The sequence below is a fragment of the Struthio camelus genome, chromosome 1 (genome assembly GCF_040807025.1).
Source record: "Struthio camelus isolate bStrCam1 chromosome 1, bStrCam1.hap1, whole genome shotgun sequence".
NCBI lineage: Eukaryota > Metazoa > Chordata > Aves > Struthioniformes > Struthionidae > Struthio > Struthio camelus.
Window position 1 is genome coordinate 224,209,876 of NC_090942.1, and position 27,075 is coordinate 224,236,950.

The 27,075-nt window shown below is 53.2% G+C and overlaps 2 protein-coding genes across 8 annotated transcripts in view; one reads left to right on the plus strand and one right to left on the minus strand.

Annotated features, from left to right (window-relative positions):
* The window catches only part of NUP98 (nucleoporin 98 and 96 precursor), a 42,897-nt gene extending 25,555 nt beyond the window's left edge, over positions 1–17,342 (minus strand). The window contains exons 1-12 of one of the 6 annotated variants that reach the window (XM_068930896.1): positions 17,206–17,342; positions 11,356–11,456; positions 10,450–10,551; positions 10,144–10,323; positions 9,031–9,170; positions 7,834–7,941; positions 6,962–7,145; positions 5,110–5,273; positions 4,204–4,341; positions 3,461–3,599; positions 1,673–1,765; positions 868–1,008 (exon numbers count right to left, since the gene is read on the minus strand). In XM_068930896.1, the coding sequence (XP_068786997.1) occupies positions 868–1,008; positions 1,673–1,765; positions 3,461–3,599; positions 4,204–4,341; positions 5,110–5,273; positions 6,962–7,145; positions 7,834–7,941; positions 9,031–9,170; positions 10,144–10,323; positions 10,450–10,551; positions 11,356–11,428 (1,462 nt within the window). In that variant the 5' untranslated portion in view covers positions 11,429–11,456; positions 17,206–17,342. Of the gene's footprint in view, positions 1–867; positions 1,009–1,672; positions 1,766–3,460; positions 3,600–4,203; positions 4,342–5,109; positions 5,274–6,961; positions 7,146–7,833; positions 7,942–9,030; positions 9,171–10,143; positions 10,324–10,449; positions 10,552–11,355; positions 11,457–13,066; positions 13,086–13,981; positions 14,096–14,788; positions 14,929–15,075; positions 15,233–17,205 lie in introns of those variants that run through there. The other 5 variants (XM_068930901.1, XM_068930900.1, XM_068930895.1 and 2 more) reach the window with 5 other exon arrangements.
* On the plus strand, positions 15,738–26,798 carry PGAP2 (post-GPI attachment to proteins 2). Of its 2 annotated transcripts, XM_068930902.1 has the most exons (7): positions 15,738–15,797; positions 16,900–17,068; positions 17,225–17,399; positions 19,216–19,468; positions 21,756–21,862; positions 26,349–26,457; positions 26,592–26,798. In XM_068930902.1, exons 3-7 carry the CDS (start codon positions 17,235–17,237, stop codon positions 26,720–26,722), a joined length of 765 nt encoding a protein of 254 aa, XP_068787003.1. In that variant the 5' UTR covers positions 15,738–15,797; positions 16,900–17,068; positions 17,225–17,234; the 3' UTR covers positions 26,723–26,798. The 2 variants fall into 2 exon arrangements, with proteins under 2 accessions (XP_068787003.1, XP_068787004.1); XM_068930903.1 differs by lacking the exons at positions 15,738–15,797; positions 16,900–17,068 and having other exon boundaries at positions 17,235–17,399; positions 21,756–21,850.
* Positions 26,799–27,075: the final 277 nt, after the last annotated feature.

The window sequence follows — 27,075 nt, forward strand, 5'->3', positions numbered from 1 at the left end:
GTTAACCAGCACAACCTTCCCTAGGCTGCTCTGTTGCAGGCATTGCCTACAGCATTGACTGCTCAGAACCTCTGCAGATTTGCACCAAGGGAGGTCCAAGATCAAGGAAAAAAGTGGCAAGACAGTAATGTATAACATCTGACCGCAATACACTGAAAAAAGCTATTTTATCCTGGAGAGACAGTAGCTTCCCCTCCCCACAAGTCTTTCTTTATCATAACACCAGATCTCCTGGTATATGAAGTTACTTTAAGGGAGGGGGGAGGGGAAGATTCTGCAGTGTCCCCCCCGTATCCCTCGCACTGTTTAAAATTGTTTCCCTGAAATAACAGCCTCAGAGGAGCTAGAGCAACAAGGTCTATGCACACTATGCAAACAAGATGAAGGTAGCTGGAAAACGTACCCATTTCAATTTACAGAACTATAGCAGAAGAGCCTGAATCTAAAGACCATTCATTTGGCCTACAGAACAGCACGCTTACTAATCCAATCCCTCTAGCTCTCCTACGTGGAGCTATTTAAGAAGCTAATAATACTGTGCCCTTTCTTTTTGCTGAGCACTTACTCTTGCTGTCCCACCCTCAGCGATGGGAAATATCTTAGTAATTTTGAAGATGCCGCTCTAAAATAGCCGCAATTATTAAACAGATACCACTGCAATACTTAAAATATAATTAGCATGAAAAAGTTGTCATGAACATGGTCTACATGTCTACATTGCTGCTGAAGACAAAAGGAGCCTCAAAGAGCTGCTCAAACGTTTCGTTTTCCCCTCCAAAGAATTTGGGAGGGATTTGTTCCTATGTTTAGGCACATCGCCAACTATGGCGGGAAGCAGCAATTAAACTTGGGTTAACATATACTTACCTACAGCAGGCTGAGGGGCTCCGAACCCCAGAGTAGCTGTCGATGCATTGAATCCTGGTGCTCCAAATGCTCCTGTTCCTAGTGTTCCACCTAGTTTAGGCTGGGTATTTCCAAATAAAGAAGTCTGTCCTGCCCCAAGAGCTAAGGGTAGAAAGACAACTCTTTATTTACTACAAAACTGTAAAAAAAAGTTTTACAAGCCAATTTACCCCACAAAAAATTATTTGTTAGATTGCAAGAAAGATTCAACGTGTTCACGAATGCTATAGACACTCAGAGGTCAATGGGATAGATTCACATGATCAGATCACCAGGCAGTCTCGACAGAATACAGAGGGTGTCATCAGATTTCTGAACCATTAGCCACCACTGTCAGCATTGCTGCTCCTGCCACTTCCACACCTGATGACAGCAAGACCTGTTTCCAGCGAGTCTAGTTTACTTAAGATCGTCAACCTTCTGTTCCAAGGTAGTAAATGCCATAATACCACAACATGTTTCCTACCAAACATGTAGATGGCTAACAACTTCAAGTTCCAGGACAATGGCTTAGCTCTCATCTACTGAGCAAGGTTGTATTCAAGCCTGGGGGTGGATATCAAAGTCTTTCTAAAAGCTGTCCCAGTACAGCGCTACCAACCACTACTTGGTTCTGATTTGAGGCAGAGATTCATGACTTCAAACTAAAACCATCTACAGCCATTACTACATGACTAGAGTTATCAAGTAATACCAAGGCTATATTATCACAAAAGCTTGAGAGCTTTGCTTAAGCTAAAAAGAAATAAACTGGTAGCCTGCTTACCTGTTCCAAATCCTGTTCCAAGCCCAGGTCCCAGAGTCCCAGTTGCAGGCTTATTTCCAAACAAACTATTGCCAGCAGTGTTGGCACCAAAACCTGCAAGAATAGAAATACATTAACCTAAAGCTATTAGAGATGGGGGGAGCGGGGCGGGGGGGGGGGTGGGAAACGTATCTAAGCAAGTAAGAATCACTTGCTTGCGGACAGCTCTGCCATAATTAAGGTCAAATTTCATACACCATTTCCAACAATGGAAGTTAAACTCTAACAAACAGCAAAAGCTGACCTCAATGGTATTACAACACATTTTTACTTACGAACATAGCATTGAAAAAAACAGTACAGAAAAACACTGTCTTGCCTTCTCAGACATTTGTTATAGACTTCAAAATTTTACTGAAAGCCAGAAAGGACATCATGAGCCTGTATTCAGCAACAGAATAAGATGTATGAAAATTTCTTAAGCTGCAAGTCCCGTTTTACACTGCTTATACCACACAAACACTTCTCTGATTCTTACTGACAAAGCAGTTAACTCAGATTCATAAGAGTGCACAGTTCAATGCTACATTGAATTGTAATAAAGTACAATGCTAGTCTAACATTAGACAAATTATTTCTTAAATTTATGATGAGACCACCCAGTTACTGGTTAGTACACAAAGACAAAAATCAAACTAGAAAACTGCAGACACGGACTGACATGAGAAATACCTTTGAGCCAAACTCCACTTTCTCTGCAAGTTGTACCACTGCAAGTATTGCAGGGAAAATAAAACAAACACTAGAATCAATGTTGTTCACTACTAAAAAGTGTCAAGATGCTAACTATAATGTGGCTACCTAGTTCTTAGGGAATAGCAGAACAGGGATTTTGGAAGCAACTTTCTCAAATAAACTGTGATAATGGATAGTTTTTCCAAGCTTGGTCACCACAAAAACTGTGCCTGCTAAGATGCTGCCCTGTCAAAGATCTTGACAGTTTCTTCCCTGTCTTTTTTGGGAGGCTGCTACGGCAGACTAGTTGCATTTCTTTTTTTTTTTTTTTTTTTTTTGAGGTATAAAAACAGATGTCAGTACCTTAATCATTCTAAAACCAGTTCTGCTCAATTTTAGGAATAGAGTTTCTTTGGTCTCAGCTTCAGGAAAATCCCCAAAACAAATCTCAACAGAAAACTCAGTAAGTCTGTCATTGACTTGAACGATCAGTATACGTTTCTCCTGCTTGACCCTGTTAATTCAACACCAACTCCCCAACATTAGGGTCTGAGGCCAACACAACACAAGACATAATTCTCCAGAAGTTTCTGATTTGTCACTTTCTTGTGAAGGATGACAGCTACCAGCTAAAAATTAAAGTCGGTTCCAGTTTACCCCTGCTCCAGTGCAAGATTTCCTTGTACTCTGCCATCAAGCTGCAGATACCAATATGACTACTTTTACCCTATTTCCTTCAGCGCTCCTTTGCAACCACAGTGTATTTACAATCGTCTACAACCTGTCAGTTTTGACTTCAACAGTTTTTCAATTACAGGTTATAACTTCTTCAGCACTACTGGAAATAGTGGTACTTTTAACTTAACCATCTACCTTCCGGGTCAGGGAGTGCCACCAGCAAGAAAGGTACAAAACAGCGTACAAGATGCTCCCCTAGAGCAACATGCATCAAAAGCATGGCTTACCTGAGAATTTTAACATTCATAATCATTTAGTGTATGATATTCAGCTGCCTGGTGTGTGGTATAAGCAGTGTAATTTTAAGTGATTGAATCCCACTTTTTTTATATGTACCAAAATTGGAAGTGTTTGTATTGGTTCCTAAAGTCAGGGTTGGTTTGTTACCAAAGAGCCCGCTGCCAGTGGTTGTGCCAAACGAGGGAGCACTGGTTGTGGTCGTTCCAAATCCAGCAGGCTTGTTACCAAACAGGGTCTGAAAGGAAGAAAACACGAAATTAAAAACCTGATGGACTGATATGAAGAATTATATTCATGCTTCACTGCTGGCAAGAAAGCAGAACTAGAGCCAAGTACAACTTAAACCACCCAATGCAGACTCCCTACAGCGGTGTGTTATTTGCAAGCTACGTGCACTAGTATTTTATGACAAGAGCTTCTAGAAAATATTTAACTCCTTTACCCAACTCCATATAGAACACATCAAACCCAAAAAAGATTCAGTATCAAGGATCAAGTAAATTTTGGGTCAATATTACAAGTTAAACACTTATATTTTCAACACCACACTGAGGCATCCCTAGCAATATACAGGGATTGACAGATGTTCAGTCTCTCCTGCTGTCTTCAATCACTCAAGACAATAGTTCTTAAAAAAAATGGTTCATTTCTGTAACACTAATTATACAAATTTAACATTTATCCTTGACTTCACAAAACCATACTGCTTTTGCACCTTAGACATCTTAATTCTTTAGACCATACTACTTTGATGGAGGTCAATACACAGTAACAGGACTCTAGAAGCAGGTGCAACTTTGTTTTGTATTTTTGATTTCATTACAAAGGCACAGACATACCGAACCGCCCACACCAAATCCTGTGTTAGCTTGTCCAAAGAGACCAGTTCCAGTTCCAAATCCAGTACCAGCATTTGTATTGGCAGCTGTTCCAAAAAGACCTCCAGGTTGTGAGGGCTGGGTTGCCCCAAAGAGACCCTACAAACATGAATTATGTTTGAAAAGCATTTCAATGTCATCTAAAGTCTAGCATTGATGATCTGAACAGAGCCAATACACAAAGTCACCTAATAAAACCACCACACAATATTTCCTCTTTGGCTGGGAGAAAGAAGATGGGCGAAAAGCATTTAAGAAGCTTTATTCATTCTACAAAGAATTAGTTACAAAAAGGAAACAAAGCTCAAAGAATTTATGCCTCAGGCTTAAAAGGGTATAGGAATTCCCTCACCACTTTCAATGAGGGAGATGGAAAAGAAACATATTAGACAGGGAAGGCACAGAATATTCAGAAAGAAGAATACAGTATGTTTGGAGCTGAAGCCTCTAGCTACGCAATGAAGTTGTGTAGCCTCTTTTAATCAGAAGAACCCCCAGAATGCTGCTCTTCAGTCACCAAAAAGTTCAAAACTGTTAGTGTGAATTCCTACAGAACGTTACTAATAAAGTGATATGACCTGTGCCAGCGCAACTGGGAATATATGAGTTGGCAGAGACAGCAGTCTGCTTAAAGGAGGGAATGGAAAAAAATACTTGTTATGCACTATATCGCTATCCATTGTCATGGATAGCAACTTTTTTCCAATTAAAAATGTTTTAGCTTAGCGTTCAAAGCCTAACCCTAGCAGCATGAAACTGTACCACAGTTTGAGGGGAAATTCTGAACCACTACACCCAACCATCTCTAATTGGAATAGCAGCTATACCACAATTTATACCTCTAAGGGTTTGAACAATTTGTCTTACCATGGTGTTTGTATTTGGCTGTCCTAGAGTGTTGGTATTCCCAAAAGAAAAGCCAGTGTTCTGCGTTGTTGTAGCTTGTCCAAATGGTTTGTTGAACAGACTGGTAGTTTGAGATTGCTGACCAAAAAGACCCCCTGTTGTTCCTGTTCCAAAGCCAGTTGTACCTACAACATGCAAACAAACTGGTTACAAAGCCTCAAGCATTTACCCAAACCATTCCTGTTTCCATACTCAGTACATTCAAACAAGAAAAAAAAGATGCTTGAATTCAACAGAACAGCAAAACATGCAGTGTCATCAACACAGCATGGCATCTGCATTCAAATCAAAGTAGTTCTTGTTAGATATTCTATCAGGTTCTCCTTGCCCTAGGAGTCAGTGTGAGCCTAACATCTAAGAATTACTAGCAAACTTTCTTCACAGATAGATCTGACCAAAAAGACACTCTCTTTGCCATGGTCAGCTTGTTCTCCAGTGTACCAAGAAAACTGTACCATCAACATCTGAAAAGAGTTGATTGAGCAAGAGGTAGATTGCCAGCCAGAGAACTGAAGATCAGTTCCCCAAATTACCAATACTACTCTGCAACCCATACAATTACAGCTACAGAAAATTCCTCCTGAGCTTAAAATTCCTTTCCATGTGCTTGCCCCAGAGGAAAAGAGCTATTGATGTGTGATGGGTTTTTAAAAAAAAAAAAAAAAAAAAAACGGGTGCACACATACGCTAGAACTTTTGCAACCATCATTGGTGTCTCTGCAGGACTTGGTACTGTCTTTGGAGTTAAGCTCAAAAAAAATACACAAGTCTAACAAGACTGTCACGCTGCGCAGTCCACTTATTTTAATGGACCCTACTGTGTTGAAGTGCAGAGAGATATGGACACCTGTACATTGACCTTACCCAAAGAGAGCAGCTTAGCTCAATCCACAAGGGCCTCAAGCAAGGCCAAAGATTAAACCTAGCAATGTCTATCATTAAGGACAGACACACTTCTGACCTAAGACAGTACAGCCTCTCTTATAGCAGTTAATCGTTGGTGTTTTTACTGCATGCTGTAGGATTTTGATCTTCTGTTTATAGTCTCTAATTCCATATAAATACAATATCCACTAACATTGAGTTTTGCAGCAGAAGTTAACTATTTTACGTAACAATAGAATGTGTTTCATCATCTCAGCAACATTTTTTTCCACATTAAGTTCAAAAAGGTCCACTAACTGGTTAGTGTAACTGGCCTGCAACTACCAGACAGGCAAGTATTTTTATAAAACACAAATTAGTTATTTCACACTTGGCATTTACTTTCGGTCTAAGGACACCAAGATGGACAGTGTGAAACCATGACTGCCTGACATATAACGGGTCTACATTCTCACCCTGATCTACTTTACAAGTTCCTGGTAAAGTCTAATTAGGCCACTATAAATTAACAGCTCCATTTCCAAGAAATTTATGCCCACTCTCATTAGTAGTGGAATCTAGACATCACCTTTAGGCAACCGACTCCATCACCCTAGCAAACAGTAACGACCTTCTAATGGTGGTAATTCAAAGGTTTTTTTGCTGGCTCACACAGCCTAGCTGACTTTCCTGTAAAGCCAGATGCACTACTAATGAACTGTTTTCCAGCACCTCTTCAGAAACGCAGACGATGTGCACAACTGCTAACTACTAAGTCAGAGATTTCTATAGCAGAAAATCTGATTACTGAATATTGGTAATACAACTAGACAAATTATGAGTTCACATCAGTGTTTTCTCACTTTATTACTGAATTTTAAATAGCTTTGTATTTGTAAGAATGAAGAATATCCAGTAGCAATAAAGACAGCAGACAGACAATACTTACTAGTCCCAAAAGCAGTCTTATTCTGTCCATATGAAAAGCCTGTATTAGTGGTTGAAGAGCCAAAAAGTCCTGTAGCTGTACTTGATGTAGCAGTAGAAGATCCAAACAAGCCTGCAGCTGCTCCTGCTCCCACTGGATTTGAGGGCCCTTTCCTATTTGCCTGGTAGTCTTCTAAACGGAGTTCCTAGTAAAGCAAAACCCAGTTCTCTTTACCCGTTCTTTTTACATGGGTAAGGCTAGAACAAAGTCACTAGCATGTTTACACAAAATTCAAGTTTACTCCAAGATGAAAGTATCAAGAAAAATTGTACCACTTAAAAAAAACCCAACCAACCAAACAAAACAGAAGAAGACTACTATAAACAGGACCTAAATTTAGATGTACTGCTGCAGTTCACATCTGGGCTTAGATTTCAATTCTAGGAGGTTTTTCAGATCTTTTGATTAGAAGACTTCTTTTGAAGTATCAAACAAGTTAACTTCAACAGAAAGGCTTCAGGGTTAGATCTCTGGAAATATTAGTTTATATTCAAGAACTGTGAGTTTTGTCTGTGACGTTATCAGAGCAGCGCAGGATCGCTCCTAACAGGAACTCTCTCCCTTCTAGAACGTGTTGAAATAAAACTTCAAGTCTTCAGAAAGTACAGCGTTAAGCATTCAAAAGCAAAATCAACTAATTTAATTTAATTATGCATGAAGTGTTTTACTTGGTGCTGCCTCTGTTCTGCGAGTGATGCAGATAACGAATATCATACTCATGCTAATGAGCCCAGAAGGTGCTTATTACAGTCTAAAAAAGCTCTAAGAGCTCTGCTAAAACAATGTTAACTAACAGTCAAGCAAGACAAACATTTAAATCCTTATTGACTGACCTCAAGGGATTTGCTTTCATATTCTTTCATAGCAGTAATGCACTGATGCTTGGTACTGATGTTAGTGCTAACTCCAGATTTTACCATAGTATCTGAGCCAGTTGGTGGCTGCAAGAGAAGAGGTTAAGATATCAAGTTCAAAATCTAGATACGTTTTCATTAATACAGTTTGTGTTCTCCTGTCAGATACAGTTAAAGCCTAAATATAGTACAGGAACTGAAGTGGTGTTTTAGCATTATCTGTACAGCTGTGATCTCACTCAGCGACAAAGCATGGCAATCAACAGTGGAATTTACCCTAACAACATCTAGTTAACAACCTCGTTTCACTTTAAAAATAGTTTACCTAAGTTTGTGGCACATCCTCTAGCTATTCAGAGATTTTTATTATCCCTAATATCTTTCCTTAGTATCCTGTGGAGAGGTATACATCAATGCCCTCTGACAGCCTGTTCAAGCTGGTCATCACAATTCTGTCCACACCCAGGAACGACAAGCAGAAAGTCTCTATCTGATAAGTCAGCTTATGTAAGTCTCAGCCCTCTTTGTTTCTAGACTAAACAAGTATTTTGGAAAAAGAAACCCTCTTTTCATCAGTCATCAGTTACCCTACTTCCATGATAGCTCCTTTTCCAAGCCATCCTTCACTTTCAACTGCCAAAGAACCTTCAAGTTTTGTTATTCTACCCTTTCTTAAAGGGAACTCATACAGAAGACACATAGGGTAGGGAATAGGTCTTCAAATTTCAGTTTGCCTTTCTAGAGTCATACTAACTTAAAAGGATTACATTTATTTCGACTCACACTCCAAAATGCCTTTGGCCCCTATTGCTATTAGCTCTTATTTTAGCCTTGACCACATTGAATTGTGTAGTGCTTCCGGCCCTCTAGAGAATGCTGAATTTTAAGAGCTGGTTTACAGCCGCATTAAAGCTGAAGAGGCAAGTTTGACAAGTCTAGATAGGGCACGACTTCATGGTGTTTGAGAAGTCTGTCAAACTCAGAATAAAGAACGCTGCTTCTTTTGAGGTAATGATACATCCTATTTCCACTGCAACAATTCTACTAAGGGGCACGTTTTCAAGCAATTTTAGAGCACAGCATTAACTGTAACTGCATAGTATTTCACACAGAACTACAAAACTTAATGTTTCCTATAATAAACAGGTTAGATTAAGAAAGGAAAACAAAACTTACATTAAACTTAATAGTGGTGCCAGTTGGAGCAGCAGTAAAACTAGTTGGGCCAAAAAGAGAGCCAGATGTACTCCCAAAAGGGTTGGAGGTAGTGTTTGTGGTTCCAAAGAGACCTCCACTGCTGGTACTGGTTCCAAAGTCTAAAGAGGGGAAAAAAAAAAAAAAAAACCCACAAACCCACAACACTAGAGCAAATCCCAAATATTCTATCCAAATAACTAGGAAAATAACTAGGAAATGAAAGAAACTGCTACTAAAAATTGCACAGCAGTGCAGGAAGCCTACAGTAGAATGCTGCATTAGCAGACTGTAGAAGACTGCCTCCTAATTTATCACCTCAGAAAAGACTAGAATAACCACCACAGCAAGTTTCACTCTACTCCTGACAACAATACTAAGAAAATGATGCGCATACAAGGAATCAGTGAGATTTCTGCAAGTAGTTGCTTCTGCTTTGGGGATTACAGCAGAATTTAAGAGGCATTTTAAACATCCTAGTTCCAGAAGCAAGCCAACCATAACTGCTCTACAACAGCAGAATAAAAAACTAGAATGAAACAGACCCAAAGTACATTTAAGAATAGGAAATGCTGGCTGATTACCGTTTTCAACCTATTTCAAACTTTATGTCTAGAATAGCAACTGCCTATTTTGTAGTATATCAGTTCAGTTTTGGATACTGTGGACCACAACAAATAACGTCAATACGTCCTTCAGAGACAGGGCAGGGAGGGATCCACAGTAACACTGGTACACAAACCCACACAAATATCACAGAATCACAAAATGGTTGAGGTTAGAAGGGACCTCTGGAGATCATCTAGCCCAACCTCCCTGCTCCAGCAGGATCCTCTAGAGCATATTGCCCAGGATCACATCCAGACGGGTTTTGAAGATCTCCAGGGAGGGAGACTCCACAACCTCTCTGGGCAACCTGGTCCAATGCTCTGTCACCCTCACAGTGAAGAAGTTTTTTCTCAGGTTCAGATGGAACTTCCTATGTTTCAGTTTCTGCCCGTTGCCTCTTGTCCTGTCACTGGGACCAAAGCTTTGTGCTCTCCAATCAAAGAAAAAAAAAAATAGTACTCAAAGAAACGCAGCAGTTTTACTCACTTCCAAACCCAGCTGGCTTATTCTGTGCAAATGCATTATTTTGAGAGGAGAAGAGACCTCCACCAGTGCTGGTAGTTCCAAACAAGCTGTTGGACGTTCCAGTTGATGTTCCAAACCCAAAGCCAGTGCTTGTGGAGGAGGTGGCTGGCTGATTAAATGTAGTCGAACCAAACAATCCTCCTGAACACAGAAACAGACTATTAATCATTTGCTCAGATTGTTTAGCTTTTTCTTTTTCCCCCATTTAATAACATTCCTCCCTCTTTCAGTAGTGTATTCTGCACTACAACCACAACACAGCAATACCTGGTTTTGTCTGTGTGCTCCCAAAGAGGCCTCCAGTATTATTGTTTGACCCAAAGGCTGATGTTCCAAATGCTCCTCCACTTGTAGTACCAAAGCCAGCATCTGAGAAACAGCATGACGGTTTAGGTGAGAGCATATCTTAAGCATGCATACCAGGAACTAAACCTTGTCACTGTCTTTTGAACTTTCAAAAAGGAACCTGCACACGACTATACATCTCTGACTCAGGTACATAAAGCAGTATATTTAACATTTGCACAGCTCTTAAAGCAAAAGGCTACAATGGTTAGCACCAGCTATTGCTGCAGAATGTACAGACGCTCAGTTCTGTGCTAATCTGCAAGACCTCCGTGACTAATTGTGGCACTCAAAAAGTTGGTCTTTACACCGACATTCGTGAACAAGATTAAGAGGAACAAATACACATCGTAAATACCACAGTGAACTGTTAGCCATTAGGGCAGACTATAAATCAGTGCACGTACCCTATTTATTAAGGGGGAAACACAGTAACTCTGTTACAGTTCCAGAAATAACTCCAACTGCATGCTTTTTCCTTCCATGTCTTCCCAATGTATCCCAGTCCCGACTGAAAAAAATCTTCCCCCCAAAGACTGCCTTCATCTAAGCATATGAGTTTCCACTCCTTTTACGAAGGAAAGTTTCACTGACTGTATGCAGAATTCTGGTATCTGCCCAAATTACAAGGCTGTGTTAGTAGAGGAGCCTAAGACTAGTGAACCCGATTCACAAGTCTGTTTCCTGTCACTGCAAAGCAAGTGATCGGACAGCCTAGCAATATTCCAATTCCTTCACATCGAAATAATCACCACCTCTACTTGATTCTCTAGCTGCACCTCTAAGGAAAAAAAAATACTATGTACTGAAAAAAGATGCATTACTTACTTTGTCCAAAAGTTGAAGTTGTCCCAAAGCCAGTGCTGCCTCCAAATGGAGTCCCAAAGGATTTGTTAAACATTTTCAGGATGTATTAGTTTTTTCTAAACCTGGAAAAATGAATTCAGCATTTATGTAAAGCTTACTTTGAAAAGGCATTTTTCATCTTCCTCACTGTTGATGTAAGCAATCTAATTTGAATAGTCCAGGCATAATATGCATGAGAGCAAGATTTAAGTTCATGCAGATGGTCAGAATTCTAAATAAGTCTAGAACACTAATACTTTAGTAACATCACAAAACCTCAGCATCCTTGAAACAATCCATGCAAAATCAGTCAGGAAGCTAAGCAGAGTACAACATTAGCTGACTAATGCCGCATCTCAGTAACATCAGAGAGAGTGGATACCGTGATACCGTTCCCCCCTATTCTGCTAACAGTCTGACTGGGGCCTGTTTCTGTAACGCTGGGGTATAAGAGTTCTAACACATATCAAGATTTCATCACAAGTTTCTGTACTTCCACATGGACAGCCAGTGAGTTTCTTCTCCCTTGGCTACAGAGTTTTTTCTGTTCATGGGAAGAGAGAGAAAAAAACAAAACCAATTTTGCCAATGCTGTCTGGATCTCCTAAGCATCAACAGAACGGAGGTCTCACTGGTGGCACATCATGGGTGTGGGAGGTGCCTACATCAGTAGAGGAGAGTTATACTTTTAGCACAGTCCTCTATGATAGACTGGAGCTACAGTTTGTTACATTTGTCTTTCCTGTCACCCTAACACTCATGTTTGCGCAATCACCTGTGGTGCCTGGAAGTCCACCCCACTAAAACGCTCTTTTAAGAAGGCACACAAAGACTTGCATTGTACAACAGCTGTTCCTGTGACACTCTAGGATCTTCCACAGCTAATTTTCTATTAAACTCTACTTGCCAGCTACTTCAAACAAGACACAAGAAATGAAGGAAATGCATTGTACAGGTATTACAGGAGTAGACCTTCCACCAACTTTTGATTTATTGCTCACAGATTGTATCAAAATTTTCTTAACTCCAGTAAAAACTTTCTAAAAGGCTTTTTAAGGTCTTACACTGTTTAGGCAGAGGCCCAATTTCCCCTTACAACACCTACTGTTTTATTCGCAGAAACACTTAGCAACGCTACCTCTCTCCAAACTCTTTTCCAAGCGCAGACACAGACACAATGCAATGCCTTTTTCAATACTATCAAGCTGGGGGTGGGGCGGGGGGACACCACCCTCAATCATGATCTAGTCAGTACAATTTGCAGTCTTTTTTCCTGTATTAGGGCTAGCAGATGTTTTTATTCTTCCACCACTGAAAGTACTAATATTATCTAGGAAGATTTTTCACTGTTGGTAGCAATAGCTAAGCTACAGCAGTGCAAAACTATTGTATTTTCCCCACAGAAAAGCGTGGGGTAATCATCAATTATTCAAAACACTAGTAAATCCAATAACACGTCGAAATTTCGTAGCCTTAAGAATCTTCCCACTCACACCCGTAAGGCCTTACTGACTTCATTACACACTTTAAGAGTACTTTACGTAAAATGATTGGGGGCTAAGTAAAAAAAGCTCGTTTGAAGAAATATTAGAAAATCCTCAGACTAAAATCGGCCTCCTGGAATAGAGCGTTGCCTGTCACAAAATACAATCGTTTCCACGGGATGCAAGGTAACGTTATATTTAAAACGTACGAGAATTCCTCCTAACTCCATCTCCCACTGACGGCCCGCTCCCAAAGCTTCGGCATTGTGCACGATCTTCCAAGTGTACTTCCAATTCTTCCATAAGCACATTCCCACAGTGGTGCCAAGACCACCACGTTTGGTTATTCAGCAGAAACCAGCTTTGGACAGTGGGACAGAACGCATGACCATGTGTTCTGTGTTTCTTCAAAAGCTAAACTTTTCTGTTTTACCAAAACTGTAGGTAGCTTCCAAGAACATTCATCATCCCCCCCCCAACCTATCTCCCAAGACTTCAAATTTAATGCATTCTCTGTTTGTTAGTTATGCGATTACATCTCCTCTTAGCACACCTTAAAAAGACACTACCTATCCCTCCACACTTCCAAGACGCAAGCGACCTGGATTCCCAGTCTGAGTGCACTCTCATACCTTGAATTTTACATCCACCTCAGATGCATTCTTACTCGTTCCTCTACAGTGCTTTCAGTTATTTCACTTTTGCCCCACGGGCAACGTCAATCTCTTTGAAGACCAACATTCAGTTACTTCTCAGACCATATTTCAATTATGATTGGTCTCAATTTTATTTTCGCTTCACAAGACCCCTCTGCTTTCACTGTTCCCTTGTTTACGCCGTTATTTTTTCAAAGTCGAACACCATGACTGTCGTTTAATATCAAATTCTCTTTATCCTTCCTCAAATTCCTTCTGAAATAACTTTCTAAAAAGCAAGCAAGCTTCAAAAAACTTTAAAAACAAGCTTTCCCACTTGCTTTCAAACTTCCTCATTCTCCCTTGGCACCTCCTCTTCCTTAACTACCGATTCTCAGAAGCTCAGGTTTGACAAGCTACCACAAAAACAGAGCTCAGTCTTCATTAGATTACTAATGCCTTGGATAGGTAAGTAGTTACATTACTAACCTAGGTCAGTGGTATGGGAATGCCTCATCCAGACAACTGTCTATCGCACTTAAAACACAGCATCGAACAAATTTACTCAGGAACTATTCCATGAAAGCATATTTGAAGTAGCATCTAAGAAGTGAAGAACAATAGCAGGCTTAGTAAAAGGGGATTTTTTCCAAAACGCTCCTCTAACATCTTCTCGATACACAAATCAAGTCCTGCACCCTACTCAACCTTCACCTGATCGGCAGCCATTCCCTTGCTTTACCTGAAGAAGAGGGCTCTAACCATAGTTTTACAGCAACATAACACGAGCCTCAAACCGCACCCAAACAGAGCCTGAACCAAGATACCTGAACATAATTTAAACACCGCGTTAACAGACCCGTGGCGCTGCTCCCAGACCCCCACCGCTTTAAGCCCCTGAAAGCGGGGCAGCGCCTACGCTGCCGAGTTTACAGGTAACGTGTAAACGCGCAGCGGTTGTGGGGACGGAGGGCTCGGCTTCACCCCGCGCGCCCCCCCCCCCCACGGAGCCAGCCCGACAAACTCCCACACCGCCACGGCCCGGCGGGGGCCGGCCCGGCCGGGGCGCTCCGCACCGCCGGGGGCGCGGAACCGAACCGGCAGCGAAGGTCACCCGCAGCCCCTTCGCGGTGGAGGCGGCTGGGGAACAGCGCGGCCTCCCCCCCTCCTCACCGGCCCGGCCCGGCCCCGGGGCCGCGCGTGGAGCCGCGGCCCGGCCCTCCCCCCTTTCCCGGCACCGCCCAACAAAGGCCGCGGGGCGCCCCCCGCCCGCCCGGGGCCGTCCCCGTCGCTCACCGCGGGCGCGGGTCGCCGAAGGGCCGGGGGAAGGGAAGCGCCGGGCCGCGCCAGGCCGGGCCGCACCGGGCCGGGCCTCGCCTCGCCTCTCCCGCGCCGCCGCCGCCGCCTCACAGGGGGAGGGAATCTGCGTCACACTCCGCTCCGCGCGCCTCCCAGCCGCCCCTGCGCCGCGGCGCGCGCGCCGCTCCCGCCTACCCTATTGGCCGGCCCCGCCCCCGCGCGCCCGCCGCTCATTGGCTGCCGCTCTTTGAAAGCGAGACGGCTCCCCTCCCCTCCCACCTCACCCTGGTGGGAACGGGAAGCGAAGGGGCTGCTGCTCTCTGATTGGCTGCAGCCACGCGCCGCGTCCTGCGGCGACCCGAGCGCCGATTGGCCGGGCCCCGGGAGGGGGAAGGGCGGCCACTGAGGAAGGGTCCAGAACAGCCGCACCACTGGGCTACCCTACATCCGGGGCGTTGGGGGGCGGGACTTCCCCCGGCCTGGCCAACCCGGCAGCGCCGGGCCGCCTCCATGTTGTGACGCAGCGGGCGGGGCCGAGGGCCTTAAAGGGGCGCCGCGGGGAAGCACTTGCTCCACCGGGGGGGGGGAGGCGCCCCGCGGGGCCGAAGGCGATTCCAGCCCCACGCGCGTCCCCGTGGGGCGCTCGATGTTGACCCAGAGCCTTCGGCGCCGCCGTACGCTCCTGTGGGGCTGCACCAAAGAGACACACAAGCTCTTGGCCCTGCCGCGCCCCGCGTGGGGCCGCCCCAGAGAGCCCTCGGGCCCGCCGCGCCCCGCGTGGGGCCTCCCCGGAGCGGCCTCGGGCCCGCCGCGCCCCGCGTGGGGCCGCCTCAGAGAGCGCTGGGCCCCGCCGCGCCCCGCGTGGGGCCGGAGGCGGGAGGAAGAGGAGGGATGAGCGGGCGCGGCCTGGCCCAGGGTGGGCAGGAAGAGGCGGGCGGCGGGGGGAGGAGGAAGGGGAGGACGGGGAGGAGCGGCGGCGGCGGCGGGACTGAGCCGTGTGGGGCCGGTGGGTGCGAGGGGGTCACGGGGGGGGGAGACGTGGGGGGAGCGGAGAGCTGGAGGGGTCACGGGGGGCCGGGGGGAGCAAGGGGGAGTGAGGAGCCGGGGGGGTGGCGGGGAGCGGGGGGGTGGGAGGGTCGTAGGGGCAGTGAGGTGCCGGGGGGCGGTCACGGGGGGAGTGGGGAGCCGGGGGGGTGGCAGGCGGCTGGGGGGGGTCACAGGGGATGGGGGGAGCCGGGGGGGTCGTGGGGGCAGTGAGGACCTGGGGGGGTCATGGGAGGAGGTGGGGGGAGTGGGGAGCCGGGGGGGTCACGGATGGAGCTGGGGGGGACTGGGGGTGGGTGACGGGGGGAGTGAGGGGGCCGGGGGGGGGAGCAGGGGGCTGAGGGAGTCGTGGGGGCAGTGAGGAGCTGGGGGGGGGTCACGGATGGAGCTGGGGGGGACTGGGGGTGGGTGACGGGGGGAGTGAGGGGGCCGGGGGGGGAGCAGGGGGCTGAGGGAGTCGTGGGGGCAGTGAGGAGCTGGGGAGGGTCACGGATGGAGCTGGGGGGGACTGGGGGTGGGTGACGGGGGGAGTGAGGGGGCCGGGGGGGGAGCAGGGGGCTGGGGGAGTCGTGGGGGCAGTGAGGAGCTGGGGGGGGTCACGGATGGAGCTGGGGGGGACTGGGGGTGGGTGACGGGGGGAGTGAGGGGGCCGGGGGGGGAGCAGGGGGCTGAGGGAGTCATGGGGGCAGTGAGGAGCTGGGGGGGGTCACGGATGGAGCTGGGGGGGACTGGGGGTGGGTGACGGGGGGAGTGAGGGGGCCGGGGGGGGAGCAGGGGGCTGAGGGAGTCGTGGGGGCAGTGAGGAGCTGGGGGGGGTCACGGATGGAGCTGGGGGGGACGGGGGGAGTGGGGAGCCGGGGGGGGTCACGGATGGAGCTGGGGGGGGCTGGGGGTGGGTCATGTTGGGAGCGAGAGGGGGGGTCACGGGGGGCCGGGGTGGGGTGGGGGGTGTTGAGCTCTTCGGACGGTCACAGCGCTGATTCGCTTTTCGGCTTTGGCCGCGCGGGGGCCGGGCCAGGCTCTCACGTCGCCCCCCCCCCCCCCCCCCCCCCGTTTGCCCGCAGCCCCCCCCAGCGCGATGCCTAGAGCGGCCGCGATGGCCGAGCCGCCGCGCAGGTAACGGCCCGGAGCCGGAGCCGGACGCAGCCCTTGCGGCAGACGCTGCCCCCGCGCCGAGGAGCTCAGCGCCGCCGGGGGGGCCGGCACGCCGCCGCCGGCCTCCGACCCTCGCTGGTAAGCTGCTTCCCCCCTGCCAGGGTTTGACGGGAGCCCCGGGGGGTGGCTCCGCAGCCCGAAAGAGGGGCCGCGTCCTTTGGGGGGGGGGGGCGGAGGGCTGCACTTCGCCACGGGCTGCTCCGTCCCCTTCCCACCTCCGCTTCTTCTTTGCAGGTCCGTCGACATGTTACAGGTACCGCTGCCCCTGGACCGCGATGGGATCCTGTTCCGGCTCCGTTTCACCACGCTGGCTGTTGGCACCGTGTTCTGCCCGCTGTTTGGTTTCCTTTTCTGCGTGATCTGGTCTCTGCTGTTCCATTTCCAGGAGACGACAGCCACCCACTGCGGGGTAAGCGCCTCTCACCGGCCAAACGCAGAGGTCTGCAAAGGGGGCGCCTGGCGCGGCGGGAATCCTGCCTTGCTCCGCGCTCTCCCCCCCGCCGGGATACGTGACCTTGGATACGTTCCTCTCCGTTATTGTGCTGCTGATGCCGCGTGACTAGCGGTTGAGGTTCCCGCTTTTAAAAAGGGATGGAGGGTAGCGCAGCCTGGCCTGGCCGACGTCTGTGCTGAGCAGGCGGGTGGTGACTGGAGAGCAGAACTAGCGAAGCTGCAGATAAAGATGGTGTCTCATGGAAGAGTTAACCCAGCTTTGGCAAAAGGAGTTCCTGCCTCTTGGAGGCACTGGAGGAGTCGCAAGCGCGTGCCTGGGAGCGGTCCGGTTGACAGGGACCTCTTGGGTTCCCAGAAGGGTTCGGATCAGGTTCCTCACCAAGGCTTTCAAGCAGCCGCGGCACAAGCGTGGAAGTCTGTGCCTGCACAAGCACCTAGCGAAAAGGCAGGAGTAGATAATCTCAGCTCTCACAGCAGCAGGAGGAGGTGACCTCAGGGTGTTACAGGTGTCTGTGGTCTTCCTTGTGCCCGTGCGCAGTGGGGTGACGAAGACTGCTGGCGATGGCAAGGTGCTGGTGCAGGAAGGGTGAGGCAGGCTGTCAGGGGCTGCGTCCAGGGCGGGACGCAGCTGGGCGACCGAGCAGCAAAATGCCAGTGCGGTTCCATGCAGAGAAATAAGTGATGTGCATGTGGACAGGCACTCCTGAGGTTGCCTACAATGAGGTGGAGGTGGGCTCTGCGCTGACCATCGCCGCTCCGGAGTGAGGTCTGGGGGAGCGATAGATGTTCTCGTGAAACTTCCACTCGGTGCTCAGGAGTAGTTGAAAAAGTCAATCAAAGCCCAGGAGTTGTTAGGAAAGGAGTAGAGCAGAGCGGGCGGCATTCATGCCGGTGTTGGCCCGTGGCTGAGACGTGTCTTGAACAACGCGTGCAGGTCTGTCCCCTCCTCCCAAGCAGCAGTACGGGATCTGTACGGAGGAGAGCAGCGAGGATGCTCAGAGGCGTCACGTGGGGATGACGAAGTAAGCAAGGATCCTTCATTGTCAAATGGGAAGAGATGATGAGGTGGGAGAGGTAGGATAGAGACCTCTAAAGCCATGGCTGGCGTGCAGAGCACAGACAGGGATCCCGTTCGCCCTCTGCCAGCGTCAGAGTTAGAGGACGCCGTATGGAGGTGGCAGGTTGGCAGCAACCCCGTGGGACCCGGCTCCTCCTCAAGCAGAGGGTAGTGGATCTGTGGACTGTCCATCCACAGGAGACTGTGGGTACGCAGCTCTACCTGGGTGCCGGCCAGACCGAACGAGATCACGGAAGAGTAATCCGGTGTGGATTACCTGCTACGTAGCCATCGCAGCCGGCTTGGGAAGTCCCTGAGCTCTGAATCCTTGAGGCTGGGAGTCTGTTCTGGGGCTGTATCACTGATGTTTTGCTTGCTTTTATGTTCCTCCCTGAACATGCCTTTTGCCCATTGTTCCTATCAGTTTTCCCTGTTAGGGATGGGCTCCCAAAACCATGCACTGCACCCTTCTCTCCTCTCTCTCCCAACCGCCCCTGCTGCTCCCTGAGACCGGCCAAGGATCCTGCACCCTGGCCGGCGCTGGAGACCGCGTGCTGGGCTGGATGGACCCTGAGGCTGAAGCAGGACTGCTGCGCCGTTGCATTCCCTGGCTTGTGACACAGGAATAAAACTTACCTCGCCGATCGCTGTAGCGTCTCGGAGAGCCCGCCACACGTTCCCTGTGCCTCTCCAGCAGCTGCTGTCTTCCCTCCAGGTCCCCAACTACCTGCCCTCCATCAGTGCCGCGATCGGGGGCGAGACCCCTCAGCGCTACGTCTGGCGGCTCTGCATCGGCCTCCACTCGGCGCCCCGCTTCCTGGTGGCGATCGCCTACTGGAACCACTACCAGAGCTGCCGCTGCACGCACCCTCGCTACCTGCGCCTCTGCCACTTCAACCTGCTGCTCAACCTGCTCGAAAACTTCGCTCTCCTCGTCCTGACCTACGTGTCCTCGTCGGAGAACTATGGTAGGTGCCCCTTGCCGCGCTCTGCGCCGGCCGCCTTGCCGGTGGCTTTGCTCGCGGTTGCCGAGGTTTCGCAGAGTTCTGCTCCGTGAGGACGTTTTGGAAGTAGTCCGTTTGGAGAAGAAAATAGTTTAAAATAAAAAAGTTCTGCTTCAAGTAATGTTTATATGGCAAAATTATATCCACAGTGTGCGGGTGGAACTTTTCTCCCTGAAACGCTGGGTTGCTGTTAATTCGCCCAAACCACAGGCTGAATTTTTGTAGCAAGCTTGAAATCAGAATTTACGGTTTGGTTTCCGCTTCTGTGCTGAGACCATGCTTAACGCTTCTTGTCACAGTCGAGTGTACAAAGGAAGATTAGTGCCTGTTCCTGCTATCAGCTGAGGTTTGGCTCAGAACTGGCTTCCAGCCTACGCTCTGTCCTGGCAGCCTGTTAAATATCCTCGCATGACATTTTCTGGGTGAAACTTCCTATGTTGATCTCGGGACAAGTTAGATTTTTTGAGGTTAAATCACAGCATGCAAAACAGGATCAAGACGGGCTGGGAAACGCCCTTCTCCCGCGTGGTCTCGTCGGCAGTGACTTTCACTGCGAGCGGTGACGCGCGACGGCTGACTCGAGCCGGCGCACCAGCAAGGGGGTGCTCTTGCAGAGGAAACAACCCCAGTTCTGGGGCTTGTTGGCGGGACGGTCGCGTGTCAGATGTTAGCGCGCTCCGCTGGGGTGACGCTGCCCGGCTCTGGGTGCTGCGCGCGAAGGACGCAGCCGCAGAGCCCCACCAGAAGGAAGCCAAGCGCAGTCCCGAGAAGGAAAGGCCGCGGCAGCGTTAGTTTGGGGAAGGCGAGGGAGCAGCGCTTACCCGCCGCGGTGAGCGGGGTGAGCTGGGGTGCAGGAATGCAGCTGATCCCGTACTCGGCAGAGTATGTTTGTACCCACAGCGGACGGGAAAAACCAATTCTCAGAAGGCAGACGCGGTGGGTGTCGGGAAGCCTTTCGATTGCTTGGAGCAGCAAACTACCGGGACGGGCTACGGCTCCGTCACTGGGGCCCTCCAGGAGCACGGGGAAAACGCCGCGGGGTCGAGCGGATCCCGCCTCGGCGCAGAGGACGGGATGCGCCGTTCAGATGCCCCAGAGCGCATTGCCATCCTCGAGGATATGCCTTGCAAAGGGCCACGGCGCTCCTCCCCGGCGGGCTGGTTACCTGCAGAGCCCTGGGGCTCGTTGCACTGATGACAGCTCCGCCAGACGTGTGCAGAGCCCTGGGCGGAGGTGGCTGAAGCACAGCCGAGGGGGTGGGCAAAGCCTATGCTAAAAGCTAAGGCTAACCCAGTTTGCTCTGCTCTTCTTATTATAGACTAATCTCAGGTTCCTAGGGAAAGTCTCAGACCGTAGCAGCAGCCTCACATGACGGTGGGCTCAGTTTAATCATCTCTGGCAGGACACTGCTCATGTCTTCACAATAAGAGCTGCCTCTGCGGTCTTTCTTTGCTGTGGTCTGATGCATCCTCTCCCCTGAAACAGGGAGGGGAAGGCAGGGAAGCGTCGCTCCTTGCGGTGGGGTGTCCTGGTTGCTATTTCCACTTGCGAATTCAGTTCTTGGAGGAAGAAGCTGGGAAATTCTTTACTGAAATGGAAGCACTCACTTAAAAATAACTCACCTGAAGTTGCCTAGGCCTTGCCTAGCCAGTGTGGCTTTGGGGCCTCTGGGATTACTCGGGTTTAGGGCTGCTCCAGCCAGCTGTCTTTCTAGCCTGACCCCAAATCGACTTAAGCTCAGCGACGCACAAGCAGCCTTAGCGTTAATGACGGGGCTGGTGGCCCAGTTGTTAAGTGGCAGGTAGGTGACGCGGGAAGCCAGGTGATGGCCCGATCTGGCTCCTGGACTGACTCACTCTGCAAACGACCCTCTGTGCCTCAGTTTCCCCATCCCTAGGACCAGAGCAATGCTGCTGGCTGCCTTTCTAGGGTGCTGGAGGTTTGCAGCCTTGTCGAGCAATTGAGCTTCTTTGGCCAGGTGCCTTTGGGATAACTCTCGGCGGGCATAACGTGCCCCGGGAGAAGCCAACATCCCTTTCCTGCCCCTGCTTCACCAGGAGCCACGAGGCGCCTGCGAGCAGCGTTCCTGTTACAGCTCTTCCCCCCCGTCTCGGCTTGGGGACGGGCGGCGTGGAGCCGCGCTGCCCTCGGGTCCTCGGGCTGCCGCTCGGCGACCCTCCTGTTCCCCTTGGGCTCTTGGCTCGTTTCCATGCCCGGTTTTAACCGCAAACCTCTTGTCTTGTCGATTCAGCAATCCACGAAAACGCCTTCATCGTCTTCATCACGTCGGCTTTGGGCCACATGCTGCTGACGTGCGTCCTGTGGAGAATGACTAAGAAACACACAGTAAGTCCCGAGGTACAGCACCTTTCCTTTCTTCTGCGCTCTGGGCTGGGCTGGGCCGGGCTCTCCGCTGGCGGTGCAAGGGCTTTGCCTGTCCGCGCCTCCGAAACGAGCACAGCCGGGTGGTGAATCAGATCCGCCAGCAGGTGGAACTGGCTCAAGGGAATTATGGTCAGCAGAATTCATGATTTGACCCCGTTTACTGAAACAAACCAGGGAAGAACGTTTTAATTCCCTTTCGCACTTAGAGCTGGTGCTGGAAGCGCTGCCCGACTAGTGTCCCTCCTGGCCGTGGTTTGCCGGCCCCGCTCCCTTGCCTGGCGGCGCCTGTTTCGGAGCTGAACCTGGCTCTCCGTGCTGGGGAGCGGTGAGCTGGCCGGGCTGCAGCCTGGGCAGGGCTGTGGGTGCCGCCGGCGGGCAGCAAACGCTGCATGAGCCCCTTCCCTCCGGGAGCGGCGGTGCTCCGGGGCGCTGCCATGCCGTCCGGCAAAGCGGGGCGGTGGCGGGTCTTGTTCCTTAGGATGAGCCCTGGGGGCTCCGGGGCTTCCCTGCTCCGCGCCCCAGATGCAGCGTCATTTGCTGCCGTGTTTCCTTGCGGCGTCGGCGTTGGCCCGTGGCCGGCAGGGCTGGACGAACCTCGCACCTGGAGCAGCCTCCAGCCGCGGGAGCGCGTCTCCCCGCCGTGCGTCGAGAATGCCTTGGGAAGACTCGTGCTTCATCGTGGCTGTTTATCAGCCCCTTCGGGCAGTTTGCGAGCCCGTCCGCTTGCTGGCCTGTGTCAGCCCACCGGGAAAAGAGGCTCCTGGCAGTTGCGCTTTGGAAATCCCGGGCTGCCCTCACTTGCTGGGACGTATTTCAGGTCTCTGGTGACGGCGGTGATTTACGGGTTCTTGGCACCGCCGGCCCAGCCGAGCTACTGGTACCAGCCCGGCTGCTGGCGCCAGGAACCAGTCACCCGTCCGGGACGGGGCAGGGCGGCCGAGGGGCTGACAGCAGTGCAGAAATCGCGCCTGGCAGCTCCCCCCGGGCTGCAGGTCGCTGCTCTGCAGCAGGGACGGCGGCGGGACAGGAGGGACCTGCGGGGCGCCGGGATAACCCGCCGCCGGCACGCTGCCGCCGCCGCTGCACACCTGGCTCTCGTTCGCTGGTCGTTCGGGGGGGTTTCTCCGAAACGAGCAGGCGCGCTGCGACGGAGGCAGGGCCTGGGCTCGCAGCAGCAGCAGCCGGAGGATGTCGGCCGCGCGCGGGATCCGTGCTCGTCGGCTTCTCGGGGGCTCGCCGGGGGTCCGGCCCCCGCCGGGCGGCCAGCGCAGCGCTTCTCTGCGGGATCGCGGCCGGCAGCGCCGGAGCCTTCCCGTCGGGTGATCGGTATGGCTCCAACGTGAAGGCTCGCACCGTCAGGACAGCGACCTGGGTTGCACGACCTGCCTGCCGGCAGCCGCGGCGCGCGTCCCTCCGAGCTCGGCGCGCGGCCCCCGCGTCGGCAGATGGTGCTGCCGCCCGGGCAGCGAGCAGGAATTCGCCCCGGTACGGAAACGTGCAGGTGCCTACAGAGCCGTCAGGTTAGCGCGCTCTGGGTCAGGGTTTTAACGCGCTCCCCTTGTCGCCGCCGTGCAGCGGCGCGCGCGGGAACGTGACTCCCGGCCCGGCCGGCCATCGCTGCCGCCTGGCCCCGGCCCGAGACTCGGTTTCTGCCGCTGCTTTTTTGGCGCTGAGGGAAGGCGAAGCCCGCCCGGCTCGGCCGGCAGCCCGGGTGGACGCGGGCGCGCGCGCGTGACAGGAATCGCTCTTGCAAAAGCCGAGCGTTCGTCGGGGCTGGTGTTGCAACCGCCTCTCTGCGAGGGCAGGAAGGTGCTGAGGAACTTGCTCGAAACGGGGAAGTAGCAATAGTTTCCAGCTGCAAGGTGGCAAATAACGAGCGAAAGGAAAATACAGCTCTGCAGGAGGGAAGGAAGGAGAAAGCGGGCCGAGAGGAGGAGGGGGAGGCAGAGCCAGCAGTTTCGGGGCAGAGCAGCGTGGCGGGGGAGCCTCCAGCCGCGGGTGAGGAGGGCCGGCTGCGGCGGCCTTGCCCCTCGCCGCCGAGCGTCCCCGCGGCTGCTGCCGGCCGCCTGCACCCTCTCCTCCCCTCCTGCCCGTTGCCGCGAAGAGCGCGAGCGCTGCAGCTGAGCGGGCTGGTTTCGTTTCTCGTCCGCCAGCACATTTCACCTCTCCGGCGGCGCCGGGGTCGTCCCCGGGTGCTTTCGGGGGGGAAAACAGCGCCCGAAAACAGCTGTAGCCTTGAGATGCGCTGGCCGGCGCGCCGGGGCTGGCCGGAGCCGGGGCAGGGGAGGGAGCCGCAGGCGGCGTCCCTCCTCGCCGCCCTTCCCACCGCGGGCTGTCGGCTCCGGCTGCCTTGCTGCAGCTGCTGCCCTCGCCTCTCCTCTCCTCCCGCCGCCGCCGCCGCCGCCTGGGCTGCTGACTCACCTTCACGTGCAGGGCAGGCGCGCTTCAGCTCGAGCCCTGCCGGCCGCCGGACTAAATATATTCGCCTGTGGTTTTCTGGGCCGGACGGGGGTCCAGGTTGAGAGCGCGGGCTGCAGCGAGGAGCCCTGCTCTGTCCTGCCGGCGGGCTCTCGCCGCCGGGGGGCCTGGGTGGCGCCGGCAGCCCCGCGGGGCCAGCGGGGCTGGGGGCGCCTGGCCCCGGCCGAGCCCGGCCGCAGGGCAGCGGGCTGCCTGCCGGCCCCGAGGCCGACGGGCAGGCCGGGAGCTGGGCCTCGGGCAGCGTCCTTGCTTCCCGCCAGGGCAGGTCCGGCCCCGCAGGCTGGCGAAGGGCGCCCGCAGCGCGAGCCGGGCCCCGCGGGCGGGCAGGCAGGGCCGGGGGGCCGTGCCGGCCGGGGCAGCGCGGGGCAGCGGGGCGCAGCGCCCTGCGGCGCAGTGTGGGGCTGTGGGCTGCAGCGCAGTGCAGCGCTGTGCGGTGCGGCACCATGCCGTGTGGTGCTGTACGCTGCCGCACGATGCAGTGCCGTACGACACAGCATGGGGCCACGTGGTGCAGTGCTGTGCAGTGTGGCGCCATGCTGTATGGTGCAGCACAGTACAGTGCCCTGCAGTGCGGTACAGGGCCACATGGTGCAATGCAGTGCAGTGTGGCACCATGTTGTACTGGCCTCTGTGGGGCTGTAAACACAGTGCAGTGCCATACGATGCAATACAGGGCCACATAGGCCAGCATGGTGCAGTGCCATGCCGTGCAGCACAGTGCCATAAGCACAGTGCAGTGCCCTACAATGCAGTATGGAGCCATGTGGTGCAGTGCGTTGCAGTGTAGCACCATGCTGTACAGTGCCGTACGGTGCCATAAATACAGTGCAGTGCCATATGAGGCAGCGCAGCGCCGTGCAGTGTGGCACCATGCTACACAGTGCCCTAAGCACAGTGCAGTGCCCTGCAGTACGGTCTGGGGCCTGGCGGTGCAGCACTGCGCAGTGCGGTGCCATGCCGTACAGTGCCGTAAGTGCAGTGCAGTGCCCTGTAGGGTGGCCCGGGGCCTTGTGGTGCAGCCTGGTGCAGTGCCATGCTGTACAGTGCAGTGCCGTAAGTGCAATGCAGTGCCCTGCAGGGCGGTCCGGGGCCTGGCGGTGCAGTCCGGCACAGTGATGTGCAGTGTGGTGCTGTGCCGTGCCGTGCTGTAAGTGCAGTGCAGTGCCCTGCAGCATGGCCTGGGGCCTGGCAGTGCAGCCCGGCGCAGCGCTGTGCAGTGCTGTAAGTGCAGTGCAGTGCCCCGCAGTGTGGTCCGGGGCCTGGCGGTGCAGCCCGGCGCAGCGCCGTGCCGTGCAGTGCCGTAAGCGGGGGCCGCCCGCGCTGGGGGATGAGCAGGGCGCTGCCGTTTCCGCCGCCGCGGGCCCCGTATGAAAACAAGGTTGTTTTGCGACCTGCTTTTCCGGTGCGAAACTTGACATAATCTCCGGTGGCCCGAGCGGCGCCTCGTCCTTCCGCGGCCGGGCCGGGGCCGCCCGCGCGGGGGCCTCCTTCCTCCCGGGGTTTTCCTCCCCGCCGCGCCGCGCTCTCGCTGGGGTCATGGAAAGTGTGACGGGGCCGTTTCCAAACGCCCCTGGAGCCGGCGTCTGCCTGCGTCGCGCGCAGCGTCAGCTGGGAGGAAAATTCCCCTGCCGCTCGGCGACGGGACTGTCGGGGGGCCGGGGGGACACGGGGCTGGGGGCCAGGGGGACACGGGGACACGGGGCTGGGGGGACATGGGGACGTGGGGCCGGGGGGCTGCGGGGCCGGGGGGCTGCAGGGTCGGGGGGACAATGGCTGGGGGGACGCGGGGCCGGGGGGCTGCAGGGCCGGGGGGATGTTGGCTGGGGGGATGCGGGGCTGGGGGGATGTGGGGATGCAGGGCCGGGGGGGATGCAGGGCCGGGGGGGACGCGGGGCCGGGGGGCTGCAGGGCCGGGGGGACGTTGGCCGGCCGGCCGGCGCGGGAGCATCTCGCCAGCGGGTGCCTTGCGGGTCTCTTCCAGGAGCGCAAGTCCTACAAGTGGAAGCAGCTGCTCTTCTTCTTCACCTTCGTCACCTTCGCCTTCGCCGTCTGCGTCTACTTCCACCACAACTGGTACTGCGGCCCCGGAGGTGAGGGGGCCCCGGGAAGGCGTTCGCCGGCCCCGCGCGTCCCGGCAGGCGCCCGGCTCGGGGCGCCGGGCCGAGCCTGGCCGTGGGGTTGGGCTTTTCCGTTGACCTGTCGCCTTTGCTCCCCCCGCTGCCAGTGTACACCGTCTTCGCGCTCCTGGAGTACCTGGTGGTCCTCTCCAACATGGCCTTCCACATGACTGCCTTCTGGGACTTCGGCAACAAGGAGCTGGTGGTGAGCTCCCTGGCCGAGGACAAGCACTTCTAGCCCGGCCCCCGGCCGGCGCGGGGAGGAAGGGCAGCGGGCGGTCGCGGGTGAAATAAAGCACTGGATATTTTTGTGACGTGGCGTGCAGGTGCCCGGGGCCGGGCGGTGGGACGCGGATCCCGATGCGCTGGCCCCGCTGCGGCAGGCGCCCGTGGGAAGCCCCCGCCGCGGCTCCGGGGAGACGAGCGGCCGCCTGCGATGGCCCCGTGCCCACCCCGACATGTCCCCATGCCCAGCCTGCAACGTCCCGGCCACCCTCCCTGCCGTGTCCCCATGTCCACCCCATGTCCCCGTGCCCACCCCGACATGTCCCCACGCCCAGCCTGCAACGTCCCGGCCGCCCTCCCTGCCGT

Coding starts and splice junctions, on each gene's coding strand:
- PGAP2 (XM_068930902.1), top strand. CDS start 17,235: ATGTTACAGGTACCGCTGCCCCTGGACCGCGATGGGATCCTGTTCCGG. Junction 19,469..21,755: donor GTCCTCGTCGGAGAACTATG/GTAGGTGCCCCT, acceptor TTGTCGATTCAG/CAATCCACGAAAACGCCTTC. Junction 21,863..26,348: donor AACACACAGTAAGTCCCGAG/GTACAGCACCTT, acceptor GGTCTCTTCCAG/GAGCGCAAGTCCTACAAGTG.